This window comes from Pongo pygmaeus, chromosome 1 (assembly GCF_028885625.2).
Source record: "Pongo pygmaeus isolate AG05252 chromosome 1, NHGRI_mPonPyg2-v2.0_pri, whole genome shotgun sequence".
In the NCBI taxonomy this organism is placed as follows: Eukaryota; Metazoa; Chordata; class Mammalia; order Primates; family Hominidae; genus Pongo; species Pongo pygmaeus.
Window position 1 is genome coordinate 217,234,423 of NC_072373.2, and position 27,177 is coordinate 217,261,599.

The 27,177-nt window shown below is 44.8% G+C and overlaps 1 protein-coding gene across 9 annotated transcripts in view; it reads right to left on the reverse strand.

The window, feature by feature from the left end:
• The window catches only part of PRDM2 (PR/SET domain 2), a 126,455-nt gene that overhangs the window by 22,894 nt on the left and 76,384 nt on the right, over positions 1-27,177 (reverse strand). For 6 of the 9 annotated variants that reach the window (XM_054437871.2, XM_063659542.1, XM_054437854.2 and 3 more), the window contains one exon: positions 19,827-24,243. The exons of 1 other annotated variant lie outside the window; for it this stretch is intronic. In XM_054437871.2, coding sequence (XP_054293846.2) covers positions 19,827-24,243 — 4,417 coding nt within the window. Of the gene's footprint in view, positions 1-14,439; positions 16,015-19,826; positions 24,244-27,177 lie in introns of those variants that run through there. 2 more of the 9 variants (XM_063659538.1, XM_063659550.1) reach the window with 1 other exon arrangement.

Below are 27,177 nucleotides of genomic sequence, written 5' to 3' on the forward strand. Positions count from 1 at the left end.
GTTGCTGGGACTGAGAGTCTCAGAAGCCTCATGTGGCATCTGCCCTGGACCCAGAATTTCTAGAACATGATGCCTGATGCCCACACTGGACGACCCGGAGCCGGTCCAGGGATGCTAACAATGAGAGGCAGCTGCTCCCTGTGGCGCTCTCTGCTGCTGCCTTGTTGCTCAAGAAGCCTGTGGGAGCTTGGGGTTCTTTGCTACCCAAGAGGTCAAAACCAGCTTGTCTCGGGAGGCCTGGGTGTGCCTGGCTGACAGGGCGTCCCAGACGCAGGGCTGGCACTCTCATGGGAAAGGCACGCTCACTTGGTGCCTGAACGGGTGTTGGTCAACACGGGGATGACGCTGCCCAAAGGCCAAGGGCACCACGGGCTGTGGGGCTGGAGGTCTCATCCTCAGAATGTGCCCAGGGTCCGAGGTTGAACAGTAAAGTCTGCTCTCGTGCCTTCTCCCTTTCTGCTCGTGATCCCCAAAGTCCTCAAACAGGCTGTAAGGTGGCCAGGATGGGACAGCTCCATCTACCTTACACGTGAGGAGCCTACGGAGGCCTGCAGGTGTCAGATGACTCTGATCCCGGCCGCCTGGCCCCACCCTGGGCTGCTCAGACCTTCCCAGGATCCTGCACTCCATTTAGTTTGAGAGCTGCTCAAACAGACACCCAGCCCAGCCAGGCACTATTTGGGGAGAACAGAGAATGACAGCCAGGTGGCGCATGTGGAATGAAAAGTCTCCCAGTGTTTCTCCCATGTTACCAGCATTTCCCAAAACCAGGTTCAGTGGAACTGGTTCCCGCAGACGCTGTATTTGTCCTCATAATCATTTGCATAATTGCAGCTAACATTTCCTGCTTACTGTGTTCCAAGAACTCTGCCAAGTGTTTGATACGGAATAATGAAATTAATCTTCCCAAGAACTTTAGGAGACGGGCACCACTGCATTTTACAGATGAGGAACTAAGGCACAGAGAAGCTAGGCAACTTGCCCAAGAACACACAGCTGGCAGGCGGCAGAACTGGGATGGAAGCCCGAGCCATTTACCTCCAGTGCACAGGCTTGTGAAACCAAACGGGCGTGTCTTTGCAGAATTTCTGGGCCTTTCATGTGCTGACAGGCAGTGTAAATTCCTAAGAAGAGACAGGTTGTCATCTACCCCAAACATATTTCCCTTAGTTATCTGATAGCCACTGACCGCTCACTCTGCCGGTTACTGTGGGTTACAGTGCTGAGCCAAGCAAACATACGCTGTGAACGCACAAGGGGAATTCTGCAAGGGATGGCTTTGTCAAAGCCTATCCCTACTTAGTTCCAGGAGAGTGGCCTCCCGCACACAAGGACCCTGGCCTGAACCCTCCCCTTGCCCCTCCATAGGATGTCACTTCAGTCCTCACTCACGTCGATGTCCCTGCCTCCAGTGCCCTCCCCACCATGGCCTCCTCCCCAGCCCCAGGAGGCACTACTGGAACACTAGGTACTTGGAGGCTTTTGACCTATCTGGTTTGACCTGGTGCTCCTGGAGAGGCAGAGAGCATGAGGTTTAGAGTCTGACAGTCCTAACTTCACCAGCAGCCTAAGTGGGTCACCTGCCCCCTCAGTACAGTTTCCTTTATGAAATGGGCCTAACGCCAACTTTGTACAGCTGGGGAAGCATTCCCAACTCTGCCTGCATGGTGCCTGGAACAGAGCAGGAGCTCAATGGAGCTCAATCCAGAGAGGCTCTTATGAGAGGAGACCCCTCAACCCTCCTTCAGTGAGAGCTGGCCCAGCAGCTGGTCACTCAAAGCAGGGAATCAGTATGGGTACAATTAAGCATTTCTTAATTAGAAATAGAGGGATGTGTGTGTGTTCACCAACCTTTTTGATGGAGAAACGCACACAAACATGCTGCCTGACCACATTTTAAATTCATAACCCCAAAACTCCAGTCGGCTCCCAGAGCATATGCCTCCTGGCAGCCCTTCTCTGTTCCCTGGTGCCATTCCCTTGATTACCCACATGTCTGCTGCTCACCGTCTCCCCTCTTCCTCCACATCTCCCCATCCTCACTCACCTCCAACAATTTCGCTCCCTATGGCACACACTGATGGTGGAACAAGACTTCCACAGTTTGCGCCCTGCCTCCCTTCCCAGCTGCCTTCTTCCTTGTAAGGCGGGATGCCCCCTCCTGAGCCCCACTCCTCCCATGGGTGCCAGGCCCCATCCTCTTTTCATGCAATCAAGGCACTCCCCATTTCCACTCCAGAAGTCTGTATTCCTGCATTCTGTGTTTTATTTCTCTCCCTAGCATTTATCATCTGACACGCTATCTATTTACTTGCTTTCCTCCCTCCACCAACTAGAACATAAATTCCGTGGAGTAGGACACTGTGACAGTTTTGTTCACTGCTATATCCCCTGGCACCTAGAACAGTGCCAGGCATGTAACAGCAGACATAGGCCCTGCATTTATGAATGAATGAATGAATGAATGAATGGCCAAGATCTGCATTGCCTTTCTGGACTAAATCACACCCACATTACATCATCTGTAACTTCCAGTTTTTGTTAAAAGTGCAGAGAGAACCTAAGACACCTATAAAGGGAATCTGAGTACAAAACCCTCCTATGCGTTTATGATCTCTGCCCTGGGCCCTGCAAATGTTTAATTTTCTCACCCACACCTTGTTGGACTGCAATTTTTAAGCGAATTACTATGTGCCTTTCTAAGTATTCAACTTGTTTTTCATAAATAGCTCTATGCTATTCATTGGCTTGTATAATATTTAATTAGATTGTGCAAGTGTGATAATAAATACAAGTGGCATAAACAGGTTTGGGAACAAATGCAACTGACCTTTGGCATGCATTTCACTTGGCTGCTGGGAATGGAAGCACACGGACTCTCCCCACGAGCAGTGGTCAGAATTTCCAGAGGCAATGAAGAGCATGCATTAATATGGTGGGTTGCTCAAACTAAAGTCAGTTGGGTTTCAACTGTATGTTTTATCCACAGTTGGTGTTCCAACAAAAGTTCAGAAGGATTTCTGGTCCTATTCCACTTTCCAAGGCCCTGTGCTTTGCAAAATGTTCACTTTTTTTTTTTTTTTTTTTTGAGACGGAGTTTCGCTCTTGTTGCCCAGGTTGGAGTGCAATGGCGCGATCTCAGCTCATTGCAACCTCCACCTCCTGGGTTCAAGTGATTCTCCTGTCTCAGTCTCCTGAGTAGCTGGGATTACAGACGCCCGCCACTACGCCCAGCTAATTTTTGGTGTTTTTAGTAGAGACGGAGTTTCACCATGTTGGCCAGGCTGGTCTCGAACTCCTGACCTCAGGTAATCCACCTGACTTGGCCTCCCAACGTGCTAGGATTACAGGCGTGAGCCACCGTGCCCGATCTCACAATTCTTAATTCTCTGTTCTTCCTTAGGCAATGGTGAACATGCTGGACTTAGTGACTAAGTAAGTGGTGGAGAACTCTGTGTTTGCCTGGAGTGCTTGTGTTTGTTACCCTTTGATCCAGCTGACTAAATCACGTTACCCAGCAGCTCTGACTCATGAGGGTGAAGGAGAAATCTCCAAGGCAAGCGATACTGTGTTGCAGATCCGGTTTTTGGAACAGCTTTGTTAACACAGCCCATTCAAATGCACATGGCACCATGAAACCCATCAGTGTTTAAACCCTAAGAAGATGATTCATTATTTTGAGCAAAAGTCAGAAAATGTGCAAGGAAAAGTCATCCATTGCTATGTATTTTGGGAGGCTCTACTAGGGAAGGATCCCCGCATTCCCGCCCCTTAAGAGATGTCAAGTGTCCGGAGGTGGAATTCAAGCTTGGTGCCACAGAAAGGGGGACCCTATTTTCAGGTCCAAAAATAGGGAAAAAAGAACCTAGAAATCTGAAGGAATAGTTGAATAGTTCTACCCCCATGATGTTCAGTTATAGTCAAAGACAGCCTGTAAGGACTCGAATCTTTGGTGTGTGTACCAGTGTAGACTGGGAGGGGAGACTATAATTCCACCAGTACCTTTGAATTAATAAACTGTGCTGTAGTGGGTTTCTAGCACAGTTTTATACTGGTCTCTATGGCTTACTGATTGGCTTTCATTATGCATTCTTAACCTTAAGAACTATGCCCAGAGGCAGTAACACTAATTTTAATTAGCTATCACCAGCCTTTTCTTTCGGCTTGATTTTAATGGATCATTTACCCATGAACGGACATTCTCTGTTCAATCACCAGCAGTTAATTGCCCCAACATTCACATTTTAAACCAAGAGGACATGAGTTAGGGTCACATAAGTAGGTCACTGAGGCGGAGTGATAGCTTTGGCTCTACTATCCTTGAGGATTTCTTTTTCTTTTTCTTCCACGAATACTGAGTTCCTACCACATGCTCAGGCCTAAGGTGGGTGCAGGTGAACACACACATGCAGGGCGCTGTGTTGGCGAACCCCCAATTCCCTGACTCCAGCTCCTGAGCTGCCCCTGACTCATCTATCACCGGGTTGTTATAAGAATTAAGGAAAAACATAATTCAAAGTGTTCTGAGAGTTGAAATGTTGCTGTAAGTATATCAAAGAGATGGTAAACAAGCAAAGGAAAAGAATTTAAAATCAAAATCAGAAGAAATTAAGTGATGAGACGAGTGATACCAAGTCATTAAAAAATAATAATACTTTAAAAGCCCTCTGAAGTCTGGGTAAGACTCATGTGACAAGCTGATAAAAATGAAGATTTCAAAGTCCCACCCCAGAGATTATGGTTTAGTAGGTCTGAAACTTTTAATCACCCAGGTGATTTTTTAATGTAGGTGGTCCACTGAGCAAACATCCCGGGGAGATGATCCAAACTAGGGCCCCATCACACACCCAGGAACACAGACAGGAAATGGCACTTAAAGCTGTAATTAACAATGCAAACCAAACCACAAAATGCTCTTACCTCGCCATGTGCCACACACAACTCGGAACAACACTTTAATAAAACACCTGCTGTTAGCTGGCACTCACGAGCTGTGTCTGTAATTTTAAAAAATACTTTCAAAGGATATAAACCTATCATTAATTACAATGTTGAAATAATCTGGCACAGCATATATTTCAACTACAATATCTGACACCAGTTCATTGAGGCCTATCAAATGGTTGGCTCCTACGTGAAGGTAAAGTTAACACAGATTTGTTTTCACTAAACTCACTCGTAAAATTAAATCACAGGAGCCTAACGTAAGAATGAAGACAGTAAGAGTATAAAACTCACACCTGTAAACGTAAACAAACATTGGCTATTAGAGAAATTCCAAAACAATTCCAGAGTAACATCCTGAATCCATAAGAGAAATCCATTTCATGGGCAGGTTCATCCATCTCCGCTAAAGGTAGTGAACTACAGGTACTTCCATGGGTTTGTAAGGACCAGCTCTCTAAAACTATCAAGATTAAAGCACTTGGCACCAAATAGATTATTTATTCTAAACATAAATTAAAGGATATAGGATGGTAAAGAGAAGGAAACTCTTGTTTCAGAACTAAGGAACTTCACCTGGCAACAAATATTTGCTGAGAAAGGAACTGATTGCACTTTTACCCAAACTTTTGTTTCATTCTCTCCACAAATCATTTCTTTAACTCATGTGTTTTGGGAGCTTAAAAGAAAAAAAGCAGTCCATTTTATGTGTGTTATACTTAATACTCTCCTATCTAGGTCACTTGTCCCAGCAACATCACTTAGCAGCACAGAACCAAGAGCCAAAGTCTATTGTGTTTTGGTTTTTGGCTTTCTTGGAGACAGGGTCTCGCTCTGCTGCCCAGGCGGGAACACAGTGGTGCAATCATAGCTCACTGCGGCCTTGGCTTCCTGGGCTTAAACAATCCTCCCACCTCAGCCTCCTGAGTAGCTGGGACTACAGGTGTGTGCCACTCTACCTCGCTTTTTTATTTCTTGTAGCGATGGGGTCTCACTATGTTGCCCAGGCTGGTCTTGAACTCCTGAGTTCAAATGATCGTCCCGCCTCAGCCTCCCAAAGTGCTGGGATTACAGGTGTGAGCCACCGCATCTGGTCAAGACCTATTGTTAATGAGTGAGCAAACCATGTCCACAAATCCATGTTCTGGAATTAATGCACTTTGCTTACAAGGGAGGTCCTTGTGAGGTCTCTCAGGGCCGACCATCTCTTTGTTTACATATGATATTAACAGGACCACAATCTAGCTTCCCAGCCCACAATTAACAGAAGCATATCTGAAGGATGCCAGGAAGTACAGACAGTATCCATGAGTGACAGATGGAAAAGGAGATCTTGAGGAGTACGCTCTTCTCAAGTCACATCGCAAGCTTCTGGATCCTCTAGTGTGGGGTCAGGATCTCCTATATGCCAGAATCATCTTTTCTACAACAAAGTATTAATTGATGGTTACCTTGAACCCTCAAAGAAGGGTGAAATTGAGTCCAGTGTAGTTTTAAAAAGCAGAAAAGTAGCAGACACAATGAGATCACAGGCAGCAAATACCTGGCACTCCTGAACCACTCGCCTTCCTGCATACGAGGCAGACATGGGTCACTTAGGCAGACATGGGTCACCAGCCCTCTTTCCCCAAGTCTGAACCCAGCTTCACAATCCAGTTCTATGCAGCACCCTGGGCAACTGCTCCCCCTACACAAATGGAAACCTGCTTGTCAACCCTGGCTTGGAAAGACTTCTGTGAAAATAGAAGGGGGAGAAGTTGACCCTAGAGAGTAGGCTCATCCATCCTCTGGGCTGTTCAGTATCTAGATCTGTTCCTTCGCTAACAAAGCTGGAGGGATGAGGCTCCATCCCTGGTAAAAATGAGTCCTGGCCGAAACCTCAGACATGCTGGTTTCCCAAGAACATACAAAACGGGTTCATCCCGGGAAGAACTAAGACATCCATTCACCCGCAACACACTTTTCAGCTCCTTCAAATCTGCTGGTGCTTCTTGTCCAGCAGACAACGTGCTTACAAGTCACATTCTTTGCTGCTTAAAGGCAATGCCACTAGAAGGCAGCACAGGGGCGTGACCAGGGGCTCCCTTCTACCTCCTCATTCCTAGACCCACAGACGAGAGGTAGAACAAACTCGTGATTAAGAGACGAGCCAGACTGCCTGGACTTGACTCCTGGCTCCACCTCCTACCATCTGTGACTTCAGGCAAATTGCTTGACTTCCCTGTGCCTCAGTTTCCCCATTTGTAAAATGGGAGAACATGAAAGTATTCATAGGGCTCTTTTGAAGATTAAATGAGGTAATACATGGAAAGCCCTTAACATCGTGGCCAGCAAGCATTATCGGTGATCATCCTTACATTATTATTGTTTCAGCAAAGCGAGGTTATTTGGTTTTCATGGTTTTACAGAGCTAATGAAATGCTTTCTTCTTAACTTACCTTTTAAAAATTGACATTGAAATTCAAAACCAAGAGAAATAGAAAGTTACAGGGAGGGGGTGATAGAATAAGAATGAATCATCTTTTTTCTCACTTTGAATTGAAAAATGATTTCCTGTCTTACAGCTCACTTCTCTTTAGCTCTGATGGGTGGGAGCACCTGCTATAAAAAGGAAGGAGCTCTGGTCCACAGAGGAACAGCTCTGGCCTGGCAAAGACACAGCAAAGGTCCTTGGTGTGTCACTGGTGGCCAAACCAGGAGTTAGTTACAGGCCACCTGAGAGCTTCCTCTCTGGGCAGAGGCAGGAGATAATGAGGGAATGTTCTGGCCACTACAACTCACGCTGTTATGAAATCTTATACATGGCATGCCAGGTTGAACTTTTCATCAGATTCAAACTGAGATTAGAGAGGACATCATTCAGTCATAATAATGATGCTGACAGCAGCTGACACTGATGGCACTCACTGGGGTGAACAGCATCTGTGGTCCTTCCAGGCTGCTCTAAAGTGTCTTCGTGGCAATTCTTTGTGGTCAGATTGATTATTGCCCTTCCACAGAAAGGAAAACTGGGGCTCAGAGAGGTTGAGTAACTTGCATAGATTACGCTTACAGAACTATACGTGATAAAGCCAGAATTCAAATATTTTGTTCAACAAATATTTACTGAGCAGCTACTACATGCCAGGCTCCATTCTACTAATAGATGCTGGGAATACAGCAGTGAAGAAAACGAAGCTCTTGCCTGGGTAGAACTCTCATCTAAGAAGGGGGAGACATAAACAAACATAATGAGTCCATAACAGAATGTACAGAAGGCTTAAGGGGCTTGAACGGTAAAGCACAGCAAGGAGAGGAATGAGGGACCAGGCAGTGTGACAGATCGATGGTCAGGAAAGGCTTCTTGGAGGAGGTGCCAGCTTATCAGCCTTCCAGGTCCAGAGCCAATGCCCGTACCTACATTCCGCTGCCTGTCATGAAAACAGCAGAACCTCAACCCCGGCTAGTGCTGGCCTGCACCTCACCATCTCTTCTGCGGAATGCGAGTGGCCTTCAGGAAATTCTGAACTTTGAATTTCCATTTCTATGTAATCATGGCAGACCAGGCTGAACTGAAGCTCTGTCTCAACTTGCATTGCTCCCATGAGGGGCCCTGGTCTCAGACTGAGAAAGGCTCCGGGGATCCCAGGAGAATGAATGTCGAGAGCTCCCCAGGTACCAAGCTTGTCCAGCCTGCAGCCCACAAGCTGCATGCAGCCCAACACAAGTTCATAGACTTTCTTAAAACATTATCAGGGTTTTTTTGTGTGTGTGATATTTTTCTTTTAGCTCATCAGCTTTCATGTTACTGTATTTTATGTGTGACCTAAGACAATTCTTCCAACGTGGGCCAGGGAAGCCAAAAGATTGGACATCCCTGCTCTATGCTCTCCATGAGCCGTGACTCAATTGCTCCGCACTTACCTAGAGAAGAATACATCATTCTAGAAGCCTTTAGGAGTGTTTTAAAAATTCTGACAAAGCTCTAGCCTCACCAAAGGATAGAACCACCTACTCATGAAATTAATAGAAACTTATGTTTCTCAGCTTCCACGAAGGGCTTTTTTCTCTTTCAGGGCTTTTGAAAAGTGAGTCGTTTCTGCAACAGCCTCTTCCCCAAGTTCTTTAGTGATCACCATCATCCAAGTTCCCCACATGCTGCCCCTTTCCACCCGGGGCCGGCTACTAAGACCTGGCAATTTCCTTAGCGGTGCCTCCCTAGGTCTGTTTTTGTGAGGACTTGAGCACCTGACGCGGATTAAGCGTCCACTGTCATCACCAGCGCCACCACAGCCATCAGCCACTGGATCCTCACTGGGAACACATGCTGCCTTCTACAACGTGCACGGCACGTGGCAGGTGCGGGGCACAGAGCTCCCCTGCAGGCCAGGAAGCTGGTCACTCAGCGGGCAGCATGCCCTGCCTCTCAGTAACTAACAGCGCCCAGGTAAGGAACACCCAGATGGGAAGGCATTCAATGCCCACGTTCTTCCCATGATCCTACACGCGCTCTCTGCAGTAAAACTGCTCTCTGGCCATCAGCATCTCATCTGGGGGACACAACAGTTATGTACATGCAAGTCTCTCTAAAACCCAAGGGCACAGTGATTAGGTGGTTTCAAATTGTAGTTGAACTTGGCTCTGGAACCAGATGGCTGGGTTTGGGGTCCCCACTTGTAGCCATGGGACATAATTCAAGTGATGTTGCCTCTCTCAGACTCGGTTAATCTATCTGTAAATGAGAATATCATCTCCGTCAGATGTGGGAAGAGCTCAAAATGTAAAGCACTCAGAAAAGTGCCCCACGCGTTGGAAAAGCCAGTGACACTCCAGGCGCATCCTCAACTCCCTCCATGGTGGTTAGCTACACCCCGAGGGTCCTCTAAGAGTCCCAGGACAAAGTCCTTCAGATCTACAGCCTGACACTTTGATGATTCAGACTGGCTGTTGAAAGATGTTTTCTGAATGGCTGGCTGACTGAATCACAACAGGAGAATGTGCCTGAATTCACAAGTCCAATAATAGCCTGGAAATAGAAGCCATCTGAAAATGTTCTAAACTCTAGCTGGGTTGGCAAGGATTAGATGCGATTATAAAAAGCAAGTGAGAAGAGAATGTTACTGCAAGGAAAATTGAATCCATGAGTTTTAAATAACTTCATTCCAATAAAAAAAATTACAATATATTTTGGGCCAATACTTAAATGCTACGACAAATTCAACTGCTGTACATTGAAACTGTTTTTAAGTTAAAAAATTAAAATACCCGTAACTGTCTCCTAAGGCCTAAATGCCCTTTTGTTAACTTACCTGTGCAACAAATTCCAGGTTTTTTTAAAGTGAGTCCTATTTTAAATGTACATTTAGATTTAATGCTAAGACTCAGTAGATGTAGGACTCCAGATTGTATCATAGGCTCCTGTTTAAACATGAATAAGGAAATATTCTTAGCTTAAATATGTTCTGAATCAGAACACAAACCTGGGCTTTAAAATCCACCTGTAGCTTTCTGTGGTTGCTGAAATGACACTCCAGTTCTCTCTCCCCTCACTGAGTAACTCAGGTGGCACCTGTGAAAGGGTGTTCAGAAACATGGCTTGTTCTGTTGACTTCCTGCCATGGTTTATTGGCTGGACACGGGAAGGCACATTTAGGCACCAGTCTTCCGTAAAATGTTAATGGTCTCCAGAATGTCCACCTGAATTTCTATTTTAAAAAAGAGTTGAAAAGAAATCCAGCTGGTATAAGGGAGGCAGAAATGCAAGCATGTGCAAATCCTATTACCCGCAACAGGTCAACAAGTTTATTCTAATAAAAGTATTTCTGGGTACCTTTTAATGACTCACAATTGAATGTAATTTTTGCAACTGCAAGTAATTTAGAGTCATGATGGTTTTCTCAATTCTTAATCTAGAAAACTGAAACCTACACACCCCCTCCAGGTTCTAATCCTATACTTTAAAAATAACATATCGGCAGAACGTAAATACCTGTTTGTTTTGCATGTAACAAACACACTATTTGCTGAAGTCGGGAGGCAGCCTAGACCAACTTTCTTTTTGGGTTAATGCCCAGCAGCTCAAGGTTCTCCGCCGGTATCTGAGGAGATGCTTGAGGATCCCAGGGCCTTTAGAATCATCTCCAAAATCAAAGGGTATTACTATAATGAGCTTGGCTTCTGTTAAACAGTCACGTTGCCATTGATGAAGCAGATGGCTCTATGCCAGCTTGATTGACCTGAACTAATTGGCCTGTGATGGGGGTAGAAGTTTATTCCACAGTGAGAGGGAAACTAAAAGCAAATGGGTCCAGGAGCAACTCCTGACTAATAAAGCGTCACTGCACCAGGAAGATTTCCTTACCCACAAATGACTGTTCCACTTGCTCACTAATGCTTGGAAAAGCTTTTATGGAGAAGGTACTGCATCTTGTTTTCTACATTTAGAAGAATAAGATTCCTCAAAAAAAACCAAAAACAAAAACAAAAAAAACTCTACCTATAAAAATGATGGACTGCACAGTGTAGCCTGGAGTTCAAATCCCAACTTGCCACCTTAGAGTTGTGTGCCCTTGGAACAAAATCACTTTCCCCAAATCTGTTTCTCCATCGGTAAATGACACCAACCTCAGGCTGTCATTGCCAAGACTTGTAGAGGCTCAGCAGAGTACCCAGCGCACAGCAGGCGTTGGAAAGCCAGGCTGAATCCACCCCAAAGCTTCTCAGATCATTTCCACCACCACTCAGAGGAAGCGGCACAAGGGCAGAAGAGGGGGAGGGAGGAAGTGACATGACCCTGTGTAGGTGGCAGCAAGGATCGGGCCTGGGGCCTGGGGCTGCAGCACAGAGATCCATGGCACCACCAAGGAGCAGTTTCGCACTTTCTTCCCTACATGCCACCCACTCAAACCTCAAACCGTATTCAACTTCTATTTTGACATTAGATGTTTTGTCTAAAATCTTAATGGTCACATGTCATCATTCCCACCAATCTGGACCTTTATTTTTCTTAGCCCATAATACTGTGTATTCAAGGTTCTGCTTGTGAGGCAAACCCTTCAGGAAAGGTCAAGCCACCAGAAGGGCAGGGCCCAAGGGGGCTTGGGCCTTGGCATCAACATAAGCCAGAGAGAAACTACACATTAGGCCGGTGGTTCCTTCACCCTCAAAGCCCACCACCTCCTCTTTCCACCAAGTGGACACGGCTCAGGATTAGCTTCAGAATAACCCTGATGCCCCAACGCCAGATGCACGCCCCCACCAGCCTTAGAAAGAATGGGAAAACAATAGTGCCCACTTTGCAGGATGATTATAAGGATGACATGCGGCACTGCGAGGCCTAAAGCGCACACAATCCTCTAGCAATTGAGAGCTACACTCATCTGTTATTTTTCCCATATTAAATTCAGAAATTCTCCTGTGCCCTGAATTTACCTGGGTCTTTAAAGTACATATTACCCAGGCAGGACCCTGCCCTAAATGGACTCATTGTAGGGCCTTGGAACTAGTAGTTTTGACAAGCTTCCCAGAAGAAGTGTGGAACCCACGGTGTTGAAGGGCAGGGCTTGTGGCTCCCCGTTTTGTTAAGTCTAGCAGAATGGCCCATCCACACCTCCAAGGCCCTCAAACATACGCTCAACAGCAGTGCTTCACCAGAACCTTCACTGAGGCTGCCTGAAGCGGCAGCTGCAGGAGTGGTGCCATCAGGCAGGAAAGAGGCCGTGACAGCTGGGCCTGTAAAGGCTGATGGGGAACGACAAATCATTTTCTGTAACTACCAGCCTGGTCTTTGAAGCACTTTAAATGTGGCCTTTATATCCGAGTCAACCCTTTTCTCATCTGCCTGTGCTCTAATCCACTTTCAAGGTAAATTGCCCTTTATGATTTTTTTTATGGATTCAAGTCAATATATTCAAAGCGAGGTTCAATATCAAATCAAAATACACATGAATAAAATATTAAATGCATTAAGTGAGCTATAATTTTAGTAGAGTCATTTTAACCTAAGTATTAAAAGCCGGCAGTCACCTAGATTATTGCCATTCAGATATTAAGCTAGAAGCATCTCCTTGACCACCTAGCCTTTGGGGAATTGTGACAGCAAGGAGGTTTGGAATATGAAGTATAAAGTGGGGGAAAAACCCACTATGAAAATACAAGCCCCACAGACGTCAGGATTTTTGTCCATTTTGTTCAGAGATGTATCCTAAGCACCTACAACACAGCCAGGCATACATTAAGTACTCAATACATTAAGTTGAATTTGTAAAATATCTTGCTAGAAAGTACTTATAACAACCAGGACAAGACAGCCAGCCTAGCAAGGCATTTACCAGAAACACTGTGAGATGTTTCAATGGTAACAGGGACGGAAGGCTTTAATTAGCTTTTGATTTTTTTAAAATGTTTAACTCTAACATAAAAGAGCCAAAGCAGCCCAAACAGGGCAGCTTCTCCCTTGGTGAGATGGATGTGATGTGGTTCCTTGGTGACTCCTCCAGTAAACATCTGAGTCCCTGTCATGTTCCAGGCAGACCCAGGGACACTGTGGAGACCGAGCCATCATCCCACCCTTTCAGTCCAGTGCTTGTGTCTGACAGCATCTAGATCCAGGAGAAAAGATCTCCTCCTAGAAGGCACACTCAGAAACCAGCCAGTCCACTCCCCACTTTTTGCAGACTGGGAACTATGATCCAGAATGTAAAGGAACTTGCCCAAGGCTAAAACACCAAAGACGCAGCCATGGAGGGCGCTTGTTGGAGGCCCGTTTACTGAAGGCACAGGGAAGGGATGAACAGCCGGCAGATGCGTTAGGATGGAAATCCAGTTCTCCCCCAAGACTGTGCTCTTTCTCACAACATTCAACTCCTCACAGGGCACTGCTGTGTGTTCAAGCCTCATTTGTTTAAAACTACTAATATCGAAGACCACTTCCAGATTCCCACCAACCTCTCTCCTCCGTGTTTTTCTAAGGGAGGAATATCGTATGCCAGAACATCTGGCCAAGGGAAGCTGGCTATCCCTTCACCACCTTTCCCTGAGGAGTGACAGACAGATGTGGTTAGCAAAGTGCTATGATGATGAACTGTAGGAAACCGCTTATAGTCAGCCATTTTTAATCTTAAAAAACCCCGGCAATTTCACATAATCTGAGTATGTCACAACTTTTTGGTTTCATTCTTTGGAAGCCCATAGAAATAAACATCAATCCACAAACTAGAGTAAACTTTTAGGAAGCACAGAGACCCCACAGATGAAATTATTTTGTATTTTACTCTTACCCGAGTGAGTTCACAAGGTACTTCTCGGCACCGTTGTCTGACTACACGTCCACCCTCTACATAGAATTCCAACTGGAATGAGCACATATTCAGTTACTGTCAAATAGAAACAAGTGAACAGACGCCAGGTGGGCTGAGTAGATGCCGCATTTTTAAATTAGAGTGCGGGCTCTGAACAATCCTCCACGTACCTTGTTTCACCCCCTAACTGCTCCCAATTATGTACAAAATGCAGTCCTTTCACAGATGTTTAGAAAGTTTTTTATTGGTTACAATAATATAAAATGCATTGTTTAAATTCTCCTCTAGTTATTAAGTGTTTGCAGCAATAGCACAAAAAATCTTTTTTGAATACATCTGACAAGCCCCAGTGATTTCAATGCTGGGAGGGGAAAAACAGCAAACACCATTCTTGTCTATCTATAATTAACCTCTCTCTCTCTCAGTGCTACATTGGTTAAAATCAATGGACAACCCCTTTTTGTATGTCAAATTGTAAATTTTAATGTTTTCATTAGAATAGTCTTTTATAGCACTCTCCAAAAAGAAGCAAATAAAATAACTAACAGCAAAGTTCAATACAGGAGCACTCTCCGGGTTAACAACGCCAACAAAAAAAGTGAAATGTAAATCACATATAATACAATTGAAGCGTCCAAAACAATTTAAATAATTTTAAATATTTTATTTTTAAATTGCTACAAATGCTTTATACAATATTTCAACATAAAGTCCCCATAACAGAAATGTAACAAAATGGGAATGATAGTGGAAGGATTAAAGTGGCACAAATTCACCAAACAAATATTAAACTACAAATTTTTAAGAGGTAGATTACTTTTGAAGTCGAGAACAAAAAACAGTATGAATAAAACCTAGCCGCTTTCCACCAACTCAGTCATTAATTTGGGGGGGGGAGCATAAAATGTAAGGATAAATGATATTAATATACTTAGGAAGAGGCCAATTTGTTGTTTTTAATCTCTATTAGAGACGCAAGTGTAAAACCTGGTATGCAAATTCATTTATACTTACGTGTAGACATACATCTGTACAGGCCTGGGATGCGCCTGTGCATTGATATATTGCTACGTAGTCTCTGATAATATAATAGTTATAAATTAGTGCCAGATAAGAATCTGAGAGGATAACGTCCATTTGGATATACAAACGCAACACCAGAATAGGCATAAAAAAGAGTCCGTATCCAATCTGGTTTCCTCTCCATTACGCTGGCAATCTACTTGTGATTTAAAAAAACGAAAACAACAAAAAAAGAAATACCAGAGTAAGAGATCAGCTAAATGCCTCTCTCTGTCTATAATTAATTTAAAAGAAAGGCATCAAGAGCTGATATGTGACCAAAACATTTTAAATGAGTGCATCCAAATTTGTCATCCCTGAAACCTACAACAAACTACTGCTAAAACAGAGAACTTGCTTTGCAAGGTTAAGTTCAAATCAATCCTTTCTCCGCTACGTGCCAAAAACAAGGGCCATGCTCAGATCTGAGGTACCAGTCCCATGACGAGGAGCCAGTTCATCTGGCCTGTCTTACAGTGCCCTTCTCTTTGGATCTCAATCACCCAGGCGCCCAGCATGCGCGTTGGGCCCCCACCGAAGCAGCAGATGCCTGACTCTAAGCCTGCCGGCAATCAGTTGAATGTTAGGATTTTTGAGTCAGCTTCAACTGGTCTTGCAAGCTTGGTAGATTTCGTATCCTTTGCCGTAGTGCTTATCCTAAGTTGAGCATGCAATACCTTTTAGTCAATTAAGGTTTGTTTTGTTTTGGGGGCTTTTCTACAGGAAGTTCCTAGAAAATAAGAAAACTGAAGATAAATGACAACATAACATAACCTTACATGAATTGACCATGTTAAAGAAAAAGGTGAATAGACTATAAGACAAATGTTATTAAGACGACAACACACACATGACTGAAGGCATTTAGGAACGAGCGTCCTACCCAGAAAGATACACCCTGCAAGGAACTACACGCATTTATTTCCAAGCGGTGTAGCAGAGATGGAGGCATGAGAAATTAGCACTTTATTTTTTTAATCAATTCCTGGTAAATGGAAAAACTTGGTCTAGAATTTCATTTTGCTTCTCTACCTTTGTTTTCTTGACTGCGATGGGAACTCGGTTTGAAAAGAAAAATGTGGCTCTAAAAGAAGCATTAAAGAACCCAAAAACACCGGGCACGGTGGCTCACACCTGTAATCCCAGCACTTCAGGAGGCCAAGGCGGGCAGATCACAAGGTCAGGAGATCGAGACCATCCTGGCTAACACGGTGAAACCCCATCTCTACTAAAAATACAAAAAATTAGCCGGGCGTGGTGGCAGGCCCCTGAAGTCCCAGCTACTCGGGAGGCTGAGACAGGAGAATGGTGTGAACCCGGGAGGCAGAGCTTGCAGTGAGCCGAGATTGCGCCACTGCACTCCAGCCTGGGCAACAGAGCGAGACTCCATCTCATTAAAAAAAAAAAAGAGAACCCAAAAACACTGTGGGGTTTACAAAGATGAAAGATGGGTAGGAGGTGAGTAAAGAATACACCTTTCCTTCCCTTTCTGCTTTATTGGAGCCCATGGAAATGAACCCTTAGCAACAGATTTAAACGCAGCACTCCAGAAAGCCATGGTGAGGGCTGAGGGGTGGGTCACTGTAGTAAGAGCTGCAGCAGGAGAACCTGAATGACTGTGGCATGTCTGCTTTCCTGTGTTTTGTCCTAAGAAAAATATTTGGAGCACATGGCTTTTTGACACCTTGTCTGGCACCATGGCTTGTGTTCCAGGAAATGACCCTCAGTGTTAAGTAGAAAACTCATGGAAAAATCATATGGCTGATTGCAAGCATATACTTGAAAAACTGTGGAATCCTAAAGTGGCATTCACATGTAAAATATCTGAGTATCGAAAACTAGCTCTTAATCACAGCTTATTGTAAAGAAACACACAGGACAATGATGTGCTGCCTGTTCTGTAAGAAATCCCTGTGTACCCAACAGGGTAAGTAAAGCAAGCTGCAAACACAGTGAAAGTGAGTATTCCTCGACATGTAACAGATGTGATGATTCCTTGTGTCAGGAATCATCCCTACACAAAATTTACAAGTAGAACTATACTTAAACAGGAAGACGACTGTAGTTCAAACTCATTAGTGTAATGTAACAAATATGCACTGAGGCTGAGGCCTCCTCTCTACGAGCCCTGGGCGACACGTTAGTGACAATCATCGTATTACCCAGGTCTAAGTTTAGGAATCCCAGTTTTGTGCTAAACTCACTACAAAGTACTAACACCAAAACAAACACTTTAAAGAAATGCCCACTTTTGTGTCCAGAGAGTCAAAATATATCTTGATGAACATCTGTTTTCTAATTCCCAAGAACACATCACAGGTTTATGGTGACTTGGTAAGTGGACCCCTGGATCACATTGCTGACCTACAGATGTGTCCACAGCACAGTTCCAGCACCTCACACAGAGGAGGAAGAGCTGCCACCAATGCCTGTCATTACCATCTACGGTTAGGACAATACCAATGTTTTCTTATCTGATTCTTCTGTGCTTCCTTTTAGGCCAAATTTCACTCCAGCAAGGTAACCCTCTGTTAACTATCAAACAAAGCAAAATAATGAAAATTAACTGGAGCAAAGAAGAGACATGATTTTTAAGGCCCTTTAGTCCTTTGTAGCCTTAAAGGTTACTCAAAAGACACTGGGTAGAGGCTATCTGAATAGGCTTCATAAATTTATAGTCAATCTGACAGCTTTTCTTTGCAGAACTTAATTTTTCCAAATCAACTTTTAGCCTTAAAGGTTACTCAAAAGACACTGGGTAGAGGCTATCTGAATAGGCTTCATAAATTTATAGTCAATCTGACAGCTTTTCTTTGCAGAACTTAATTTTTCCAAATCAACTTTAACCTTGAACTGTGTAAGTGGGGCCCAGTACAAAACAAGCATTTCTTTTAGATAATACTGAAGACAAAAGGGATAGAAACAGTACATTCTAAAGCATCAACCACCTGGGAGGGGTTTTATAGTACAATCTGTGAAAATGAAGGCCCATTCTGCTTGTTGAAGACATAAGCAACTTGAAAAGGACTCAATTTGATCATGTCCTGTTGGTGTGGTGCCTCCAGAACACAGACTGAGCACAAACAGGTGCACAATTCAATTACTAAAGGCAAGCAGCTTTGACAGCTGATAACACAGGTGCTTATTTTCAGCAGAGCTAACCTCCAAGATGCTACCTATGTATGTGCCGTGGCCAGAGACCGAGCATTGGTCAGACCTATGGCAACTAAATATTTAACACATTTATGAAGTAGCTTTTTAAAAATCTGATCCATTAATCCTACAGTAAATCATTCAAATCAGCCTTACTTAATGATTCTTCTCTATCTTTAGCTGTGATTTAAGGCACACCAGCATTAAAAATTCTACCTGATCAATTATGCAGGGCTAATGGCACCTCTGTGTCCTCGTGACCTCTACAAAATGGCAGTCGTGTCCACACTTAGGATCCCTAAAATTCTGCTTGCTTAAAACACCAAAGAATTTTCAGACACCAAAAGCTATAGCATGAAAGCCTAGAGTCAGGTGGCATACCGTGAAATTACAAGACTTAAAAGTATTTTGCAGAAATGCTATCTGATGAGTAATTTTCACAAGACTGAACTATTCAGAAACAGCAGGAATTCCAATGCACATCCACTTCGGACAAAGGACTTAGAAAGTTTGAGAATCCAATGTAACAAATTTAACCACTGCCCTCTCTCTTCATCTGTCACTGAGAACAGTTCTTAATATAGGAAGCACAGGGTATAAAGCAGTAAAGTCACTTCAAATCTAAGACAAATCCTGCTATCATTACTGGGGAAACAAAGGCACTGACAAATGAGGCTGACATGCCCTGGGTAACACACAGGCCTGAAACGGCCACAAGGGTCCTGCCTGGAGTTCCAAGCACGTCTCCCCTGCTCTGCTTCCCATCCAGAACCTGACTTGTTTACTGTCCTATGGCTGAGCTCAGGAGGTGGGGGACAGTGCATAAGGCCTTTTTAAAGGACTATGTTTTGTTTTGTTTTGTTTTGACCAATGCAATCAATTGTTAAAATTTAAGCACTGGCAATTCTGAAAGAAAGTCTCAGGTACTACATCTATGCTGAAGTCACAGAAATATTAAACAAGATTGTAACATGGTTTACTAATGAACTCAGTGACCCGTCTTAATCTAAGAAATGTTCTATGATCGGAAAATAAGACACGTGACACTGAGCTATCACCCAAGACCTAAAGGAAGTTTGAGAGGATTTCATCTTTTCTTAAGAGTATTTTTGAGAGCTTTTCTATAGTTTTAAATTCAATTTACATCTGGCCATATTAAAGAAGTAGCACTACCTTGTGAGTCCTAAGTCTGAAATTAGAACTATTTATTCATCTCTAAAAGCAGCCAAAGCAATGACCCTTCATGCCTTTAACTTATACAACAGCTATTTCCTTTAAGTGGAAAAAAAAAAAAAAAAAAAAAGCAACAAGAAACCAAAAAAAAAACGCCCGTAGGCAAGGATACTGTCGCCTTCCCGGTCTTTCCCTCCCACCAGCTCCTGAGCTTACCTGAAGTCCTTCAGCTCCTGCTTGGCGCTGCCGTCCTCTCTCTTGTTCTCACTCAAGTCAGCAGCAGCTGCCAGCTGAAGGCTTCGGGTGACTGGCCCCCCACTCCGCTCTCTAGACTTTATATTGAACCGGTCTGTTCTTTTCTTACTCGCCAAGGTGGATTTGCTTTGTAAAACAGCTTTGCTTTTCTGTACCCTCACGTGCAGGCTCCGCGATGTTTTGCTGGAAAGCTGAGCAGAATGATTCTTGGCCACAGCTTTAGGTTTTTTCCCCTCAACATGAGTTATTTTGGCCATTCTTATCGGGCTGGAGTTCCTTAAAGAGGAGGAGCTTGGTTTTTTGGATTTCACCGAAGCTGCAAACTTGACGTTCTGCTTGGACCTGAAGGATGAGGAGGGAAGCGGGACTTGGGTGGGGCCTGAGCTGCGGGCTCTGGTCTTGCCCAACGGAGTCTGCATGCTTTGCATTTTAATCTCCGCATCCGCTGTCCGTCTGCGGTGGTTGCTGTTACTGTTTTTGTCACTACTTGCAGGTGATGAGTGTCCACCTTTCTTAGATGAATGAGAAACTTTTTTTTTGGGAGGAGAAAGGGGTTTTTTGGGACAGCTGAAGGCGGCGTGTTTATTCAGGCTTCCAATGTAAGTGAACTCTCGATTACAGTAAGGGCAGATGTGAGAGGATGACTCACAAGCATTTTTCAAGTCAGCCTTCTGCTTTGCAGATTTGTTTTTCTGAAGAATTGCTTTCTGTACTAGCTGATTTTTTTTCTTCAATGCATTTAATTTGAGCTTATTCGACGACATTTTGCTGAGCTCAACACTAAAGTTTAGCCTTTTGGGCTGTCCCATTCGTCGGAAGGCATTTTTCCCAGAGTTATCTAAAACCACCACGCCATTTTTGGGTTGCACAGTTTGTTTTAATGGTACTGGGTTTTTCTTAGGCGTGTACCTCTTCTTGTCACTTGCAGAAGCACAAGCCAGGATATGTTTGTGCAACTCCGGCATGTTGTCGACACCTTTTCCACACTTTGTGCAGCGAATGGCGGTAGTAAAAGTCTGTGGAATATTGTGTGTAGTGAAATTTGTGGCTGTCACACCAATCCCCATGGGGTTACGGTGATGGTACTGAAATGGAGGTGGTTTAAAGCTTGGGTAATGCTGATTGAGGCCCAATCGAACATCTGGATCTTTTGTCTTTACTCCAGAAGCCATTATTTTTATAGTCGTATAAAGCTCTTCAGAGGAATCGTTTAACTCTTCTTCTTCTTTAGAAGTTTCTAAAGGATCTTCTGGCAAGCTCTGCATATGCTCTACGTGGGCCTTGCTGGGATCTGTAAAGTTCTGGGGCCTCAGAGTCCCGCTTTCAAACTCGTGATGTGTGCACACCTTATCTGGGTGGAGATCTCGCTGGTGCTGCTGCAAATTGCACAAAAAAGCAAATTCTTTTTTACAAACAGAACACACAAAGATATTCCCAACTCCATGAAGCAAAAAGCGATGTTCTGACAAGTCCGTTTTATCCTTAAAAAGCTGCACACAAAATTCACATTTGAAGGGCCATTCTTCAGCATGAATAGATAAATGTTTGGTTAGATCTTTAATGGAAAGAAAAGGTGATTCACAGACATTGCAAACAAAGTTTTTGTTGAATGTTTCCTGAACAACAACATCCTGTTCAGCAGCAGACTGGGGCTCTTCCCTGGGTTTCAGACTTTCATTCTCTAATTCCTCCTGTTTGAAAGATATCATGGGGAGAGAAGCCTCCAGATTATCACCAGAGGAAACAACAGATGATATTGCGGAGAGAGGAGGTGGAGAAGGAGAAGAGGAGGAAGATGAAGAAGAAAACGAAGAGGAGGAGGAAGATGAAGAGGAGGAAGAAGAAAGTGTTGGCGGCCCGGGTGAGGCGGCAGACATCAGGGGCTCCACGGGAGGAATGGGAGAGGGAGAGGGGGACACTGTTGGGGACAGAATTGGAAGCGGGGACTGTGCTGTGGCATTTGAGAGTGGAGAGGGGCATGGGTGTGGAGATGCACTGGAAGTGGGGGCTGGAAGAGGTACGGTAGGAAGGAGGGGAGGGGGCGGAGTGGCAACAGTTAATACCGGGGGACAGGGTGGAGGGGAAGAGGGATCTGTGGGGATCAAGAGAGGAGGCAGCTGACCGGATGAGAGGGAGGGTGTCTGCAGGGCAGGTGATGAAGGACAAACATCAGGTGTGGACTCAACAGTAGGGGCAGGGAAACCAGAGTCCGGACCGAGGTCAGGATCTGGCTGAGCTTCTAGGGATTTACAAGGACTTGGGCTCCTGGTCACATCTGCAGGGTTTTCTACAGGTAAATCGATGCCATTATATTCATTGAGAAGAACCTTCTGCAGCATGCAGGTGGTTGGTTTCCTTTTCTTTACAGCACTACACATAGGCTGCACTGAATGATTTTCTTTGAATTCCCTGCCTTCAGAGTCACTACAATGCTTTTTATGCACACTGAGATCTAAGACAGATTCCCACTGGACCGGAGTCTTGCCTGTACCCTCACTCTTCTGTTTGACACCGCTGGATAAATCCAGTGGCTGCTGGTTGCACACACTGCTAAAAGCAGAACTGGCTGTCCACTCTTTAGACATTTTATATTCATCAAAGCATGGAGGGCTCACAGTTTCTCTCTCATCTCTCCCAGACAAACTCCACGCTGGTGAGTCGCTATGACTTTCTAATTTGGATTTTTTGGAAGTCAGCCCTGCATCGGTCCATGCTGCTTTCCCATCACTTGGCTTTCCAAAGTCTCGAAGGGCAGGACTGTGCTGTGGAGAACTGGGAGGAGAGCTGGTCCGCCTCTTAAACCTACTTGAGGTCACAGGCAACATTGATGCAGGAGCAGACACACAAACAGGACCTAATTTAGCTATTTCAGTTGCTGAAATCCCTGCAGGAGGAGTTAGTTTATCTTGGGTTTGAAGAAGTTGTTTGAGCTTTGATGACAAATAAACACTTTTCTCTTTATGGAAAGACACTGCCTCCGTTGTTGATATGCTAAGAGGAAGACTTAAGGAGCAAGAGGGGGCCATGGGGTCAGAGTCTGTTTCGGCCTTAATTTTGGGCAGTGCAGGCGGGCTCGCAGTTCTCCGCTTCTTGGCCTCACTATTTGTGCTGCCCAAAGGCTCTTTAGGAAGATCTTCTGTTACAGGGACCTGTGTGGTCTTTATATTTTGAGTAATTTCCACTGTAACTGGAGTGAGCAGACAATTTATACCATACAAGTCTGCCGAAGCAGACTCCATCTCAATCACGTCACAGTTACTAGTGTTGTTATTAGTTTGAATTTTACCATCAATATAGTAATTTAAGTTTTCAGAGATATTGCTAGAAATGTCCATGATGTACACGTCATCTGCTTCCCCTTCCTCCTCGGGCTCTGTGCTTGGTACATATACGTTCTGGGTGGCCTGGGCCTGTTCTGCTGGAGGCTGGGGCTCTTCAAGGCCTCCTTTTCGCCGTACACCTTTGGGAATCAGATGACGTTCGTGAACTCTACGCTGATGCCGTCTCATATTAGTATGAGTTCCAAAAACCTTTTTACAATATTGGCACGGATGAAGTTCTTTAACTTCCCCATTCTCTTCTACGACAGAAGAATTTATTGTGTCTTGGGAAGCCTTCTCTGAATTCATGATCAGACAGTCTGGCCCAAGATTGGGAGGACTCGATTCATCTTTCGAAGCAACGTTTTCTCCAGATGCTTTGCCATCAGCCAGATTCTCTGACGGCTGTAGTGTTTGGCTGGGTTTCCGCTTTAACCCTGCTTCATGGCGCCGCTCATGTCGCCGCCGGTTAATCTGTGTGCCAAAGGCTTTCCCACAGTACTTGCATTTGAAAGCATGATTGACGGTGGATATATGGATATGCATGTGACGCTCAAGCCCCTGTTTGGTTGTAAACTTCCTTTCACAATGCTGACACGGAAACATAAACGTTTCAAATACATCACCATTGGCCTCTTCTTTAGTTCGGGGGATTTGCATGGCAGGTGTTACCTCTGAGGAGTCTTCAAGAGTTTCTTCTGAAGTTGTTTTTGGTTCCTCTAATAAATCTTCTGGCTTCTCATCACACCGTATTTCTGGCTCTTTCACAAAACTTTCATTTGGCATGCTGGCTTCTTCTTCCCCCTCGTCTTCCAACTCATCATCTTCTTCTTCTTCTTCTTCTTCTTCATCCTCCTCCTCTTCCTCCTCCTCCTCTTCCCCCAAATCATTCACCTCACAAGCTGCCGCTTCTAATTGCTCGTCTGGTTCTGGCTGTGGCTCCCAGGCAGGGGCAGGGGTTGCTAGTTCTGGAGGCACCTCCTGACTGGCCACCTCCTGGAGGGTGGCTGGCTGCTCAAGTGCTGAGGCTGAAGGCTTCTCTTCGTCTTCTTTAGGACCTAGAAAGCACATGGAAACAGAAGCATGGAAGTGAAGCATGGGAAACCAGCTACTTGGTGAACAATTTGAATGATTCAAGTTATTTCTCTTACCACCTAAAACATAAGGGAGATGATGATGAACAATAAATTACTTCTACTTTATATACTTAATTGACAAAGTTGTATGGGATATGAATCCATTTCATTCATCCATTCATTCAACAAGTATTTAGAGTACCAGCTACGTACCAGGCGATATTCCCGGCAGTGAGGATACATACACGAACGCAACAGACAAGGATGTCCATGTGGAGTGGGGTTTTGTGTTTAGTTGCACATAGATACAACTCTGTTTACAGAAACTGTAGTGTTTAAAATTGTGTTGGAGTAGTCAATACTACATTTTAGGAGTAGTTGTAAATTCTAATTTCTCATGATTCCAAACTGGAAACAGTTCTTTACCAGACATATCACCAGGTTAGATCCTTGGAAGTCTGTCTGGAGTAAATGATCCTCTCTCTCTCTCTTAATTAAAACGTTATACTCAGAAGCTAGAACATTTTCCAGAATCATGTAATCACAAGTTTTTCGAGCTAGACAATCTTTGGAGATCATCTCTTCTAAGCCCAGCCAAGTTATTAAAAACTCAGGAGCATCTCACTGAAGGGAACAGAAATCTGCAGTCACTTCAGAGTCCCTAGGCCTAGCCCACCTGAGGGGTGGTAGAAGGCGGTCAGGGAAGGATTTGCTTAGAAGGTGACAGTGGAGGAGAGACCTAAGGAAAATGAGGCATGCACATATTGGGGAGGGGAGGTGGGAGGAGGAGCCCTACTGGATAGAGGAACCCTCAAAATGCATAAGCGATGAGTCAAGAACATACTAGATGCGTTCAAAGAACAGCAAAGACGTCAGTGAGGTGAGGTGGGGAAGCTGGGCAAAGTGAGGGCAGGAGGTAAGACTAGAGATGCAAACAGGGGCCTACTTACACAAGCCCCTGCAGGCTGCTGGCTTTTACTCTGAGTGAAAACAGGGAGCTACCAGAAAGATCTAACAGAAATATATAATCTGACTTGTATTCAAGAGAATCACTCTGGTTACTACAAGGAAGATAGTGAACCCTAGGTGACAAGGGTGGAGGCAGATGGACAAGATGGGGCCCACTGCATCCTCCAGGAGAGGCAGGATGGTGGCACAGGGGTGGCAGCAGGGCGGGACTACAAGTGCTCTGGATATATTTTGGCAATGAAGTTGACAACGTGCCTGCTGACTGGCTGTGGGGAGAGAGAAGAGGAGATTCCACGGAACTGCGATAATCCTGGCTAATAAAATGTTGGAAGACCACAAGAGAAGCAACTGTGGTCTGTGTGCACGTGCAGGTTGTGGGGGAAATCAAAAGCTTACTTCAGACGTGCTAAAGTTTAAGGTACCTGATTATAGACATCCAAGTGAATATATTAAGTAGACAGCTTTATATGAATCTGGAATTCAACAAAGAGGCTGGCCTAGAAATTTCAAAGTCCTAGAAAAGGCCAGAGAAGGTATTCAGAGCACTGGACTGGATGAGGTCACCTGGCAAGTGAGCGCAGGCAGAAGAGGGATGAGAGGATTGTGTCCCAGATGACTCCCCGACTGAGGCTGGGGGAAAGGCCAGTGAGGTGTCCGGAGAACCAAGAGTGGTGGCCCTTCGGCTAAGTAAAGAAACTGCTTCAAGGAGGGCATGATCAGCTGTGTCCAGAACTCCTGATAGGTTAGATAAAATGAGGACTGAGAATGGAACATTCCATCTGCCAAGGCAGAGGTCTTGTGATTGTGACAGCAAGTGGAGTAGTGGGGACAAATGTCTAACAGAGTTCCTAAGAGACTGGAAGGAGATGGAGAGACAGGGAGACTATTAGCCACTCTTTCAAGTTTACCTGTAAAGAAAAAGAAATGGAGAAGAGACTGGAAGAAAACACTGGGACAACAGGGGATTCTTAAAGACAGAAGCTGTAATCGCGGTTTCGTGCTAGTAGGAATGGTCCCCAATGCTGCTGTCACGACAGTCCCACTTGCTGCACTGCAGAAGCGGGCCCCTCTACTGCAGGCACTAGGAGAGTTAAGAAAGGCTCCACGGAGGAGGCAGAGCTATTCTGGCTTCTTCTCCAGGCTACATTACCTGGCTGTTCCCCCAATCACTTGCAAATACTGACTTACCACCCACTATCTGCCAGTACTAGGTAAACAAGACTGTCAAGATCCTTACCCATAGAGAGCTTCACTTTAATAGAAGCCACACACAAGCAGGAAGGCAACGAAACTACAGAACATTAATGGCTGTGTTTATGGAAGTGAGTGGGGTACGGAAGCATCTCATGTCATAATCAGGAAAGGCTTCTTAGAGAAAGGACTAAGCAGACTGAACCTGAAGAACACAAGAATTAAGGACAGAAGAGGAAAAGCAAGCAGAAAAGAATCAAAACACAGAGAACACTGTAAACTAATGTGGACTTATCTGGGGACAGTGGGGAGCCATTGAAGGTATTTGAAAGCAGGAGACTGCCATCTGGGAGATTCGGCTGTAGGGTGGGTGAAGGGATGGGGGAAGGTCATCACTGGAGGCCGAGGAGCAAGACTGGCAGAGCAGAATGAGAATGGAGATGCTGGCTGCTGTGCTAAGAAGGAAAGGGGAAGAGGCAGTGGAGGCAGAAAAGAGCAGCCAGACCCTCACGATCTGAGAGGCCTGCTACTGCTCATGGGGACTGCGTGGATACAGTGGGGAAGAGGTCAATGCCAGGTATTACTCATACAAGCTCACTTATTCAGTCCTAGCCCCCTTGCTGTTTCCCAGGAATATCGGGAATTACTGTTTCCCATCTGCTACTACATTTACTAGCAATGAGGTTTCTGTTTCCGAACAGAAACAGCCTTCTCTCCCCCGAGACTAATTTCATAAATTCCATGAGCTTTCCACAA